We start from the raw sequence: 15128 nt of genomic DNA, 5'->3' as shown, positions 1-15128 counted from the left end.
ACTAAGGGTATGTCTAGGCACTTTCCAAAAAAGGACGTTTGGAGACCCATGGTAACCATGGCAGCATACCTAGGCTGTGTAAAAATGTGTATTCATAATTAAAACTGAAGTTAATTTATGTCGATATATGGTTATCTATAAGTTATTTGACCATTATTTACTTTCACAAATTCTTCACAAAACAGTCACTTCCACATACTGACTCTACATCCACCCCCTGAATCTGCATATCGTTATTTTCATAATTTCATTGGCTATACGAAGCTTGAGTCAGCAGAACGATTGGTTGCAATTGGCTCGAGCTGTACACGAAAGACGAGGGTTGAGATATTTTAACTTTTTCCATCCCGTTTTCCATCTAAACATAATATAATTATTTTAAGACATTTATCTTGTTTGTAGTAAAGATAAGCATTCTAATAGCAATTCACTATCAAGGACCACGCCAATAATAGTATGAGTTTCGAGAGGTTTATTGCATAATGGAATGATTGTTAGATTTAGGAAGCGGACGGGGTCGAGGGATGAAGGGATGTAGGGTAGGGGTAGAGGGATGAAGGGATGTAGGGTAGGGGTAGAGGGATGAAGGGATGTAAGGTAGAGGTAGAGGGATGTAGGGTAGGGGTCGAGGGATGAAGGGATGTAGGGTAGGGGTAGAGGGATGAAGGGATGTAGGGTAGAGGTATAGGGATGTAGAGTAGGGGTAGAGGGATGAAGGGATGTAGGGTAGAGGTAGAGGGATGTAGAGTAGGGGTAGAGGGATGAAGGGATGTAAGGTAGAGGTAGAGGGATGTAGGGTAGGGGTCGAGGGATGAAGGGATGTAGGGTAGGGGTAGAGGGATGAAGGGATCTAGGGGTCGAGGTAGAGGGATGTAGGTTTAGGGATGAAGAAATGAAGGGATGCAAGGAAGAAGAAACAAGGGGGGTTGTAGAAAGGAGGTTAGGCGAGTGATCGGGAACCATTGATGTCCGGCGGCTGGCGGGAATGGAGACTGTAGGGTGTGGGCCGTCTCTTCGGAAGCTCTGGTGGTGCAGAGTCCCCCGTTGTTCCTGCAATCCTGCAAGAGTGAGAGAGATAGATAGAGAGAGAGAGAGAAAAAAACAGAAAGACAAAAACGGGGTTGGGGGAGGGATGTGAAAACAGAGTCGAAGAGGAAAGGGTTCGTTGTGCTTAAATACTTTGTGCAGAGGAAATGAGCTGTGTTCGGAGCGTGGTCCCTGTTCCTGAACTAAGTTTATAAAACTCAATTTAACAGTGCAAAGACAGCAGGTGTGTCCATATAATGCTTCTGTCTGCTCTCAAAGGCTATTCACATAATTTGATGAGACTGTCTAATGGTATCATATTTATCAGCTTGCTCTACCTCTTAATTGAAACTATCAAATGTTTATACCAAGGGAAATATTCAAACCCAAAACGGGATGTTTTTATGGCTGCACCATCTCATCAAATGGAAGTATCGTGCATCATTTTATACACATTTCCCCGAAATGTTGGTATTCGGAAAATAAATTGCTATCTTTGGCAACAGGGCTCTCCTCGAAATTTCCCCATCTTCCCATATCTCCCAAGGTTTGTCTGCAGAATGTGTGACTCAGCAGCAGTAGTATATGGGGTACCCCTATACTTATCTATATAGGTATTTACAATGATAGAAATGAATATTCTGTTCTAATTAAACTAGTCTTTAATGAGTACATACCTTTTGGTTTTTTGCCTTTTTTTCGCCTCAGCTTGTTTTTCAGTCCTCTTCTACTTTACCGATAATCGTCTGGGGCGCGGTGAATTGATATCTATAGGCATTTACAATGATAGAAATGAATATTCTCTAGGGGTAAAAAACAACAAGAGGATCTACACACAAGATGCAATGCTTACCAGTTTTCAATCGCTTGGCCTGCAGTACATATGGATTTTTATTATTATTTTATTTTAATTATTATTTTATATATTTTATTATATTAATATTAAATATTATTAGAATTTGCATAATTAAAATCTGAAAACTGAACTTTTTTGCGCATGCATGAGAATGCATGTGTCCATGGAGGTGTGAATAGGGGCTATGTATAGGGGTGTGAGTGTGTGTGTGGTGCTGAACTCATTTACGCATACGTGTTGTGACGTGATCGATAGGTGTTATATGAAGGAGGGTTTATTTGAATGGTACTGTATATAAAGGGCATTTGATCCCTTCATTAGTCCTTTTCCTGCTGAATATCTGTTCATGTATGCTCTGGCCGTACTCACCATCCCAACACCTGGCTGTTTTAGAACGAAACCCCTGTTCATTTCTTCCACATTTGTTGTTTTGCCCTACCATAGTCATGGTTCACGAACAAAGGTGAGTACTTCTTCTTCTTCTTCTATTTTATTTTCGGCGACATATGTTTGTTTTAAAATCAGGATTGTTTTCAAAGTTTCTCATCATCAGTTAGTATTCTGGGTATTATCAGCGATGACGATACTGAAAATCAAGCACCTAGTATGGTTAGTATTTTAGTTTTGGGTTTAAATACTTTTTACTCTATTTTATGACAGTATATTTATTTCAATACCTATACTTCCAGATTTCCAGTCGCCACAGAAACAAGGACATAGTTGTTGGGCATTGACCACTCCTAAAAATACATATGTACTGCAGGTCAAGTGATTGAAAACTGGTAAGCATGACATCTTGTGTGTAGATCCTCTTGTTGTTTTTTACCCCTTGAGAATATTCATTTCTATCATTGTAAATGCCTATAGATATCAATTCACCGCGCCCCGGACGATTGTCGGTAAAGTATAAGAGGACTGAAAAACTAGCTGAGGCGAAAAAAAGGCAAAAAACCAAAAGGTATGTACTCATTAAAGACTAGTTTAATTAGTAGAGATGTTTTATATATATATAAAAAAGGTGATTTATATATATTTTTTAAAAAAAATGCACGAGCCTCATGCACACTTTTCTCGCGGGTACGCGCAAACTTGTTCACCTAACGTGAACGCGCCGAGGGGTACCCATATACTACTAGGAGCACAATCAGTGAGGCTTTAGTAGTTAAAGTGTTAAAGTTCAACCAAGTTTTAAGAGTTCATTCAAGTCAATGTCACCATGTGTTTCCAATGTGATAAATACATTATCAGAATGTTGCGATAATGTTTCAACTTTCGAGACCAACCAGTTGATATGTTACATTACAATAGTCTTCGTGGTTTACAATCAATATTTTAATTATAATTAATTTATGAGAAGACATTTCTTTATGACAGTGTCATGCAGGTGTCTTGACAGTTTGACTTATTTCCCAGATAACTGCAGCCAGTGATTCAGAACTGTCCTTTCACAACTCACCACATACACCATGTCAGTCATTTCATTCATCTACAGTGTTTTACACTACTTTGACTTCACAATGAAAGTCAGACGGATCGCTTTTATTTACTACCACAGAATTCCAGACAGCTGAGATGTAAACTCTTTTTCTTTAAAGTGAAAAACAAACCTTGATTTCTATTTCTATTCTCTCTGACAAGAAGGAACAAAGTCCCTGTTTGTTCAAGGTTAGTGGCTATTGGTGAGTTGCGTCGTACCACTGTTTGCGTCATAAGCTAAAACAGTGCCTTGCTATCAGATTCTGAACAAAGACACAAATCAGAAGCCAAACATTCTTAATTCTAGCTTTTGATGAGACAACATCATATGATTGCTACGGTTATTATTGTTTTTCTATGATATTAGTACCTTGATGTCATTGTGACAGTGTGACTTGTTGCTTTCTTTGTTCGTCATTTCATTATGTGATGGAATAAAGTGTACTTCCAGTGTGTTGTCTAACCAGGTTTAGGTTTAATCCGTGTGTATTTTCTATTTCTGGTCTGGTGAAGATTCTATGAGGTCAAAACTAGTTATTCTTTTATATTCATTTGGGAAACAGCCACTTTATTTGTCTAAGTTAGACTGTGGATTACTTCTGCCATCTCTTTACTCAGTTTGAGTGATAGATCCAGTAGTTGGAATGTTTATCAGACAACAAAACACTGCAACAAGTCAAAATTTTGAGACTGTTCTCCCAAGAAAAAAGTCCAACCATTACGTCAAGGTTTAACAAAGATCTGTAATGACGTGGGAATCCTGCTAATTGGGGTGTCAGATACGCCTTATATGTGTAGTTCTAGAAGGCAGGAAAGTTGTAACAGTGATGATCAGTTTATCCTGTCCCCATGAGCACCAGTTTAACAAGAGAAATATTGTTTTAACGATACAAAGTAATCTGCCAGGGATGTCATCTGCACAAATTTGATTGCCCAAGACACTTTACTGGATGACAGCAGATTGCGTTGCAGCTAAAGTTACAAAAGTTGAGCCAGGTTTTTGTCAGATAACCCTGCATTTATTTTTATTTTTTTGCACAAATTGATATTTCTAGTCATGCATTAAGCTCTGAAATTGAATTTCATTGAACTTGGATTTCTGTTCCATCACCTGATTTTTCACCAAATTCCAATTGCAGTGTACAGGACTACATTATACTGCAAAGTATTACAATATTGATGAGAATATATTACTAATAGTTTAGCTTAGCCTTTGCTAACTGTAGCCATCAGCGCTGCTGCACCTCAACTGTGACCTTAATGGCAGTTCAATCAGGAGAGACAAGTGAATGATATGAAGCTAGCGTAAATTCATGCAGGACACGGAAGTTATACGCCCCAGCTGTAACCAGCTGTCAGCCAGCCGTTTGATCATAGCTTCCAATCAGCCACGCACCAATCACAGCCCACTCTCACTTCACGGAGGTTTATTTAAATATGGCTTCCTTCTCACTGATTCATTCTACATCTACGCTGCTACAGACCACTCTGCTGGTGAAGCTTCGCCTCCTCCACCCCAGCCTCCACCTCTTTGTTAGTTCATCTTCTGGCAAATGTTTGAAATGTATTTAAAAAATGCACCTCTGTCCTGTAAACCCAGGGGGGTTATTGCTCGTGCTCCCGGTCTTAGCTCAGTAGCCGCTGGCTAATCCGGGGAGCATTCAAAGAGCGGAGCCATTATCGCCAAGTTTAACTGTATTCCATTTGTTGCAATAAATGGTTAAAATCTATAACGAGAGTGTTCCTGACTGAATAGTAGTTAACATTTATTATGACAGATGCTGCGTTAATGAGTTACACAGAAATTCTTTGGCGCTTGAACTCAACGAGGAGATTTGTGATCGAGTTGTGATTGCCCTGAGCGGCAACAGTATAAACCCCCCTGTGGAGTCCAGACACTGGTGATGATGGTGGCTGATGAGGTTGATAGAATGATGAGTTGATGAAGCTGATGAATCTGCGAAGATTGGGCGGAGATGGGGAGCAGCAGCAACTTGAACGAACTGAAGGTAGAGAGACAATCATATTTAAAGAAAGACAGCAGCAAGATGATAGGCTAACGATGTCCTTGTGTCGTTGTGCTATTGGCTGGACAGACCAGCTGATCTAGACAGCTGATATGATTGACAGCCCCAAACAATAACAGAAAGGAAATAATGAGTGTGCCTGCATGAGGAGTGATGGCAGATGTATGGTAAATAAGCTATGGGTTTAGGCATGCAACAGTATAGTCTTCCTGTCTGAACTTACGCTAGAGCTTCATATGGCTAAACTATTACAGCGATGGAGAGGAAATGTTGCTAATAGTTTAGCTTAGCCTCTGTTAAACTGTAGCCGTCAGGGCTGCTGCACCACCGCTGTGAACTCACCGCTCACACGGAAGGCTAAACTATAAGAGAGATGGAGAGAAAAAGTTGCTATTAGTTTAGCCTTCTGCTAGCCATGAGCTTTTGGCTGCGGTTATCAAAAAGCTTAACTATTAGAAACACTTTCTCTCAGTCTCTGAAATGCTTTGCTGTTATTGCAAGACTCTTTTGAATAAGTCCGTCTTTGCAGTGTAGGCATTCAAAAACTGATAGGCCCCGAGTTTCTCTTTGCTATGCATGCATGGTTTCTTTACACATCAGGTGTGTAAATGTCTGGCCATTAAGTACTTATTCATAGAAACTCTTCAGCCATCGTTAAAAAACAAGCCAAGATAACTTGCTAGCCAGCGATGGCCGACGTGTCCACAAAAATTAAATTAAATGTATTTTGTATCGCCCAAAATCACACATTTCACTCTATTTATAGGGATTATAAATAATTGATATCTTTGGGTTGGTGAAATCATGTAAATATTTCTTGTACATATATTGTTGATATATATATATATATATATATATATATATACATACACATATACACACACACACATTTACCTGTAGACAGAGATGGGCAAAAATACATCAAAATGTATTTTGATACAAAATACCCCTCAAATAAATGTGTTAAAATAAAATACTGGTGCCAGAAAATGTAACAAAATACAATACATGTATTTTGTATTTAAAATATAGGAAATACTTTTTTCTGGATTTTCCGTTTTCTCACAATTTGGTATAGCAGAGCATTCAGGTTTGGGCTATAATGCACATATGTGAGGTCTATTGGGTAAAAATCACTGATATTAAGAAGTATGTTTTCTTAAGTGTATAATTCACTGAAAACAAATTGTGTTTTGTAACCTTCAGAGTGAAATTATAGAAACATCACCAACAGGTTGTGTCAGAGTGATCAGTTTTCCTTTAATTCATCTTTACACCAACAAAGCACCAACATGGGGCTTAACCTGATACAAGCTTTTCGTGAGCTTGCCCTTAATAAAAAAAAACTAAATAAATTCATCATACCATTATGTAGGAAAATCAATTAGTTGAGGCTTCCCTATTCAAGAATCAGAATATTTGTACCTTTAAGTAAATAAAGCAGCTGAATCCATAAACAGATTTTCTCTTTCAGAACAACTCAGCCTTTGCAGAGGCCAAGTGATATGTAATAATAAATAAAACAGCTGATCTCTTATTTTACAAAATGCAGATAGCTTTATCCTTTGAGCACAAAGACTTGTTTTGCATGGTTGAAAAATGTTGAGTTCTTTATTTTTTAAACCGGCGGTAACAATACACAGCTAAAAGATAGGAAAAAGCATTGCGTTTTTCCAACTTTTGCTGTGGGTGAAAAAGCACCTAGTTTGCTTCTGATGCACACGGTGAATGCAACGTGAAGTGTTGACATAAGCCCAATTATTATTGACATCAGACGGTCTTGCTCTTGGCCAGAAGATACTGCAGTTGGATGCCCCTTCGCTCCATTGACAACCCAAAAACAGAATATGATGTTTGGTGGCTACTGCATCCCAAATACCAGACTTCCCTCTAGTGGTGTAACATGTGCACTACATTGCATCCCATCTGAAGAGTGGTTTCAGTTTGGCAGTTTACAAACACTTTGTGCCAGATGATGTTATGCGATTTCTTACTTTACATGTTGACCGGAGCCAGTGTTAATCAAACTGCTAAAAGTGAAATGTACAAATACAAGCTATTTTTCAGTTAAAAATGCCCTGAGCCAATCTAAGAGACCGTTTGTGATTCGAGCCTCTTATGAGGCAATAACATGACTGTAGAATGCAGTAGAGGTATAACATGTCATGCAAAGGAAAGCATACAAAGAATAGTTTTAAACTGCTGCTTTTCAGTGATCGGTCCAAATGCACATTTAATAGGATGTTACACCATGTTCTGTTTCCATTTGATTTGATGCTCTTAAAGTGTGCTCCAACACTTAAGTAGAAGTGGTTCGCTGGATAAAATGTCATATTTTTCCACTTTAGCAAATTACTTTTTAAATTTGTACATGCAATTCTTTGATAAATACGGGCCAAGGAACATCTAAACGCACCAAGAAGTTTCAGTCTCAGATGCGTGGGGTTCAGGCAGGCCCTCTAGGCCCTGAACCAACCCCCTGGTTGCTTCTTACCCATTGCCCACAGGTAAGAAGCAACACTTAACAGACAGTATTCCTCTTTCAGCTGTTCTTTCGTTGTCGGCTGAATGCCAGTCTTAAGGTTGTCAATGTCCTGGACGCGCAATGGTGTCCGCATTTACTGGTCGCCACAGTTTACTCTGGACTTCATATGAACAGTTTCTGATACACTGTCGAGTCCAGTTACTTGTGAGCGCTCCAAGTTACGCAGCCCATCGTGTAAAAACACAGCCACGTGTGTATTTGTCAAAGGACGACCGTCCACTCTGTCCGTTCGCCCTGCGGCACTCAATCAGATGTTGATGTCCCGGACATCTGTGGGTGTAGTTGAGAGATCCTGCCCCTCGCTGATGTTCTTAGTTTCCATGGTAACCGAATGTTGCGGTTGTTGTGCCTGTCGGAGACTGGTTTCCAGCAGCGACTCGATTTGCTCCTGACATGCCCTGAGACAGTCCTGAAAGAACGAGACACAGAGAGGGTTCAGGTAAGTTTGTAAATCAGAGATTATGTATCCATGTGCAGCAACCATGGACAGGCACACCTACCGGGTCACTCCGGATGGTCTGTGCCAGCTGCTCCGTCAGCTTCTGAGACGTCGCGGCATTGCCCGCCATTCTGGTCTGCAGGCCCTCCACTGCTGCCACCATGCTGCCTGCTGCTACCATGGACGGAGGGCTTGCAATAAATTTCACATCTGCAGAGCATCGAGACGGAACACAATGTTAATATGGCGCACTATGAAAAGCAAGTGACTTTGCACATGTGTTACATGTTTCATTGCCACTTCAGGATGTCTTCCTGCCTTAACAGGTGACTCAGTTTAAGAGGCGCCGTCTTTATAAACAAACCTAGTGCGCGCACACACACACACACACACACACACACACACACACACACACACACACACACGCATACGCACGCGCACGCACACGCGCTTACCTGTGGCACACAGAGCCACGAAGGTCTGAGCGTGCTTCCTGAGTATGGGCCTGTTCTCTCTCCTGACAGGCAGCCGAGACAGAAAGTGGTCGATGAAGTCGAGGGGGGTCACCGAGGCCAGGTCCCACTTCAGCTTGTTCAAAACCAGCAGCTCCATTTGCTGCATGGACATAGAGAGGGGGGGGGGGGGACAGAAGAACAGGTTCATGTGTGATTGAACAGACAGATGCAGGGATTAAGATGGGGCTGGAGGGGTGTGTTTTTATCTATTTGTGGGGATTTGGGGCTTTAAACTGGCACTGCAGGAAAGGTCAGGGGGGTCATCAAAACCCATTAGGAAGCCTCCTCTTTTCAAGATACTTATAGCCCCAAACGCACTGAAACCGGAAAACAACATGCCTCAATTGATGCACGTAGGGTGCCCTGAAGGCATCAGATTTGAAGTCGTGGCGGAAATGGTCCAGAGATTACAAAAACTATTAAAAGGACTCCTCTGAGGACCATAAAATCCATACCATTACAGCCACTAACCAGAGATACCTTGATCCGAACAAAGGAGTCTCCTACTTATGAGCTCAGAATTGTTGCATCCCCGCTAAGACGACGCGACCTACCAGCAGCTGGGCGGGTGTGACGGAGTTGTCCGTGTAGATGCAGAGCTTCTCCGCGGTGAGTGGGATTGTCTCCTTCAGCTTGGACGCCAGGAACATGCAGGCGGCTCCCAGTACCTGCAGGTGGCTCTTCTTGGTGGGCTCCACGGACAGGAAGCGGTCCATGTAGTTCATGGCCAGGGGGAAGACCTCCTCCTCGCATTTCTGCTCCTCGCACACCTGCACGCACACAAACCAGATACCGATATGAAAATGCTGACTTTGCTTTTGAGACTAAGAAAAGACACACGCATAGCAAGATGGACAAGATGGATCAAGTATTTGTCAGAACAAGAAACTTGGCTGGTTTTTTGACTCCGTTTAGTGTTGATGCTCATTATCTCTTTAGAACAGGATGCTACTTCATCTGTGTAAATCTAGATCCAAGCATGAATAATGCTGTATAGAGAATCCTTCCAATATAATCTGATGTTGGGCTGAAATTATGGTTGACACAAGTGACGGACAACATTGTTGGCGTGTTGCATGGTTGTTTTGATGTATTTTTTTTCTCTTATTTATCTATTTATGTTTAATTTGTTTTTCTTCCTGGTCTTTCTTTGCCAGGTGCATGATTTATTTTTCTACTTGTTTGGGATTTGTTTTTCCTTTGCTGTAAAAAAAAAGAAAAAAAACTTTAGTTTAGCTTAAGTCACAGAGGGCGCCACAGATCTCTGGCCTTGGGTTACCCCATTTATAATGATGCCAATGAGTGAGCTGTACAGGTTTTAAATCTAGAGATTAGAGCACTAGTTTTGGCACATACCAAGAGTTCGGAATTGAGAGGGGGAAAAGAATTCATGCTATTAAATACATTTTTTGTTTTACTGCACATGAGGTCACAAGTCAGTGTGAACTCGGTTAAATATTTAAGGAATCCTGTTTTAAGGAGTTTTCATTAGTAGGCTATACTGCAAAAAACAAAGTCAGCTTTACAACCACGCCAAATGTGTAGGTAGAGCAAGGGTCATGAATCATGACAAATGGTGTGAGCAGTAAATACCGTGATGTCGACTGGGCAGAATATGGCAGACTATTTAAGTCATGACAATAAGAAATGTACATACAATATGTACTAACTAAATAACAGACACAATTTCATTGACATAATTAACAATTTGAGTCAATTACCAACTCAAATCGCTGGTTGCAGCTGCACTACTATCTGTTTTTATTAGTTTTGTGCCACTAACTGAAAACCTCTCAGCAAAAGAAAAAACAAGGCACAAGTCAAGATAGTTCCATTACATTTGATTTTATTCTATGCATTCCTTGTAGATAAATCCAGAAACCTAAAAAGGTGACATAGCCATTGTTCAGTAGTAGGAAGCAACATTACAGAAGCAGTCAGTCAGGAAAGCGTGTCACTCTCAGATTAGTGGTGTGGTTTTGTCATTACATCACTAACCTCTAGGCTGAACGGCCTCGTGCTAAAAAAGAACGCTCATAAACAGTAGATGTCCCAGTTATATGATATACAGTCTAAGAACATGTTTAATGCAGTTTAATTGGAAAGACACAGAGCCTTAATGGAGGTCTTTAAAAGTTCCTCAGTTTCAGTCCAGACACAAAGGCATCGCGTGGTCTGCATGCACTGCCAGCTGGCAACATTACAAATAATTGTTTAAAATATTGTCGTTAATATTGTATGTGGATGTTTTTCCTTCACATACAAGTTAAACTGGCACGTGGAAACAGGTATTTAATTGCAACGTAAAGTAAAAGAACGAGTTTGTTAAAGCCATTAGTACTTTTTTAACTCCATGAACTTCTTAAAAGCAGCGGCATTGTGCCACTCTAACAGGCTACACGTACTTAAACATACAGTATGGACCAGCATCATGCCATGGTGAACCTGTATAACGTTAATGTATTTCATAGCAACTCCAATACGTTACTCCAACGGACAACAGAAGTGAACACTGTTGTTTTTAGGCAAGACTACATTACATAACTTGTCGAGGCACTATTTCGAAATTAAATTCGACATCATTTTAAGTCACCTTTGGACAAAAAAAAAAGTATATACACTTTTCCTTTCTCTTCTTTTCCCTTCCACAGTATCTACAGTGGTGCTAGAGAGCAGTCTGAATGTACTCCTTTAGTTGATAATTGTTAGTAAAGTTACATTGTAGCATGAATGCCGAATTTGCCACAGTCCCTCAATGACTCACGAGAAAGAGCTTCCTGTACCAAGCAACATAGAACTTTACACTTAATCAGAGGAACTTTGAAATCTCCGTATTGTGGACGTGGTTCTCTCCGCACAACACGTAACATTATATCAGCGTTTAACTCACCTCCAACATCCAGGTAGCCACTATCCTCCTCATGTACGGAGCTATTTCTCTCTGGACACATTTGAAGTAGTTGGCAGCGGGGAGGTACTTGTCCTCTGCCCGCAACAGCGCATACAGGACTCGGTCATTCAACAGGTTGGAGTCCCGGTAGGCCCTCCGGATGACGGGCCTGTCCCCCTCGCAGCACAACAATCGGGGATCCATTTAGCCTGCCTGCAGCACTTTGTGTCTGTTTTCTAGCTATTTCCTTTGTGTCACAGTGGTGACGAACCTTAAAACTAGCTTATACTTAGCTAACAACAACGTATTGTTAGCCGCTCCACATTTTGCAGACAAAATCGTCTTACAACTGGCTTTTTAACTCGTGGGAGAATAATAGACTTTAGTTACAGGTTGGAATAGCTATTTATGTAAAATGTTGTCAATAAAAGGAGTCCTTATTTGTCTCCCTCGTCTCCGTTTATTCCTTTCCCGTCGGGCTTTGAGATACTTTCTTTTGTTTCACAGGACAGAACTACGGGACAGTACGGCGGTACAGCTCTCTTCCCACCGGCCATGTGGAACGAGTTTACCTGCTGCGCTGCTTTATTGCTGGACCTCGTCAAGTCAATTTGCATAAAAGGACGACATTTCCGGTCGAAAATGTCACAATAAAAGAACACAACATTTTCAGTTTTTCACCAATCGTTGAAGATCACATCATTCATACACCATATTTAAAAGGTCAGCTAACCCACCACACTAGTCCACAAAAACACATTCATTTCCAGTTACATTTCTTGTGAAATTTAGCCATGCAGAAGATTAATGTGCATTGAGATGATCCTTATAAAATATCCACTGTTAGAAATTACATTGAACAAGTTTGGACTATGTCATAAGGATCATACTGGTGACTGTCGATGATTAGATGTACCTGTTTACACTCACCTTGGTTTGATGAAGTTCAGTAGTATCATACTACTGTATGTGTGGCAAATGTGGATAAATAAGACGTGGATATGATATGAAGTAGGTTTGTCAAGAGTTAAACTATGGAATTTTTGAAATTATTATTGTAAACTAGCGAATGTTGTACTTTTAATTTAAAGCATTAATTTACCTCCGGTGTCAGAGTTAAGACTGGCTAGCTTGATTCTGAAACACACGCACAAACACGGAGAGAGAGAGAGAGAGAGAGGGGGGGGGGCAAAATACCAAAAGATGAAAATGAAAGCTCCAACAAACAAAAACCTTCTGAGATCAAAAAGGTTTAGGGGCAGAAAACAGCCTTTTTATTAATGGAGAACTCTCCGAATGGAATCTTTGACTGATACTCAAATATTCCATTATATAAGGCTTGACTATTTTAGCTATATGAATAAGTATAGTGTGGATGTACACTACTACACCCAGAGGTAGCATTACAAAAATCTTACATAAATAAAACATACAAGGTAGATCACTGATTTTACGGTTTCATTTAGTAAAAAAATGTTTTAACCCTTAAACATTGAGGTTGGTGAGACAATGTTGGTAAGTGAGCTTGTGTAAAGACAAATAATAATAAGGCCATGAAAGCTCTTTTGAGGAACTTCACCATCTGTGAACTTGGCTGCTGATGAAAGAATGAAATATATGTATAAAATATATATACAGATATTTCATTATTCATATATTTCATTATTCATATATATATTTGACTGCATGTGTCATTTAGCCGAGAAGCTCCTGGCCAGCTCTTTCAGTGTGTTTGCATGTTCTTCTTGTCTCTGTGTGGGTTTCCTCTGGTTATCTCCACAGTCCAAAGACTGAAAATAGTCTCAAGCAAATGCACAAAAACTACAAGTTTCTGAGCCAATCTAAAATGGAGCTGGGTAGTGTGAGGAGCCACTGTCTCTTGGGAGAGTGTTTCTCCATTCTGTCCGCCCGTTTCAATGTTTTCTCTAAAATATATCCTCAGTGTCAGTTAACATGAAAACACAGGACTCTCCCGGGTCCAATAAGTTACAGTATCATCATACTTTTTAATTCTGTCAAAGTCGTTTCTGAGAAATAATGTTTTGCCCATCATTTTGGCATGGGGGACAGGTCTACAAGACAAACTAGTTCGAGTCCTATGTATTCACAGTTGTTCTTGAGTAGAAGTACATAAGTAGTACCAGCAAACTGTGCTTGAAGTATAGTGTAGTAGAAGTATAACGTTGCATCAGTTGGAAATACTGCGGCCCCTGTGGACAAAAGCACCAGTCACTTTTAAAAAAGTCTAATTTTACTCCAGCAGGGGTCTGACAGTCTGCCCTCCTCAGTCCTGGTTCTGGTTCTCCAGGGCCTCCCTTCTCTCCATTGGGCCCAGCAATACGGCCAGCGTGGTGTCTGTGTTGGCGGAGCAGCGAGGCGAAGCTCTGTTCCTGGCTGGAGGATGAGCTTGGGCATTGAATGGTTCTTTCCAAAAGTTATTCTCGTTTTTACATACATAAGCTTGTACCTTTAACATTTTATCATCCAAGCTGTATGGTCATTGTCTACGGGACATTTAAATAACAAAATAATTTCTCCTACTTTTCAACTCCATTGGAACCAATAGGACTTAGAGGAGCTAGTTAGGGGAGTCAGTATGGAGAGATGGACTAACCCATTGTTGGTTATGGTCTTTTTATGGGATTTGTTGATAATAAATGAAAAAAATAATAATATCACAAGCCTTATCATGTAAACATTGGGTACACTAGGCAACGAAACAGTCAGGGGTGAAATTCTCTCAACCACGCAAGACAAATAATTATTTTTTGTGTTAAAACAGAACGCACCTCAAAAACGTGTTGAAATATATTGTCTGTCTGCGTCTGTTAGACTGGCAACCTCCCCAGGATGGACAATTCCTCTCACACAATGCATGCTGGGATATGCTCCAGCAACCCATGAGCCTAACACCGGTAGAAAAGGATAGAAAATTCACAGACTACTAGAAACAAGTGCAAACAAAATTTCACATGTCCTGTCTTGCACAGGTAGCTACAGTCTGAAGATCACAATCCAATCGAGGAGCAGCGTGTTGCTGGTCTTGCTAGACAGACGGAGACAGAATTCTACGTAGCCATGTTTCTCCCTGTGTGTGTGGCCTCTAACCTCAGTTCCTCAGGGTGGCCGAGTCCAGGGTCATACTCTGGACACCGCACACAATGGTGGCCTATAGGTTCTATTGATTCATCGTGATTGATCCCTCTTACAATGGAGACTGATCCGTGGTGATCAGCTTCGCTAGCCTTCTGGTACGTCGTCCACTAACGCTGCAGGACGGGCCTTTGGCCTGCAGAGCGTCAGAACAGGGCTCAGTGAAAATATTACAATGGTATCAATAGTTCTCGCTTCAGG

The 15128-nt window shown here is 40.7% G+C and overlaps 1 protein-coding gene across 1 annotated transcript; it reads right to left on the bottom strand.

The window, feature by feature from the left end:
* Positions 1–6685: 6685 nt before the first annotated feature.
* On the bottom strand, positions 6686–12309 carry LOC306698636 (G1/S-specific cyclin-D1-like). The gene is made up of 5 exons (XM_079163033.1): positions 11775–12309; positions 9439–9654; positions 8825–8984; positions 8431–8579; positions 6686–8339 (listed from the first exon to the last, which is right to left on the bottom strand). The coding sequence occupies exons 1-5, from the start codon at positions 11976–11978 to the stop codon at positions 8178–8180; spliced, it is 891 nt and encodes a 296-aa protein (XP_079019159.1). The 5' UTR covers positions 11979–12309; the 3' UTR covers positions 6686–8177.
* Positions 12310–15128: the final 2819 nt, after the last annotated feature.

This window comes from Pholis gunnellus (genome assembly GCF_910591455.1).
Source record: "Pholis gunnellus genome assembly, chromosome: 7".
NCBI lineage: Eukaryota > Metazoa > Chordata > Actinopteri > Perciformes > Pholidae > Pholis > Pholis gunnellus.
Note: the sequence above shows the minus strand (reverse complement) of the source record. Positions and strands in the feature narration are given on the sequence as shown.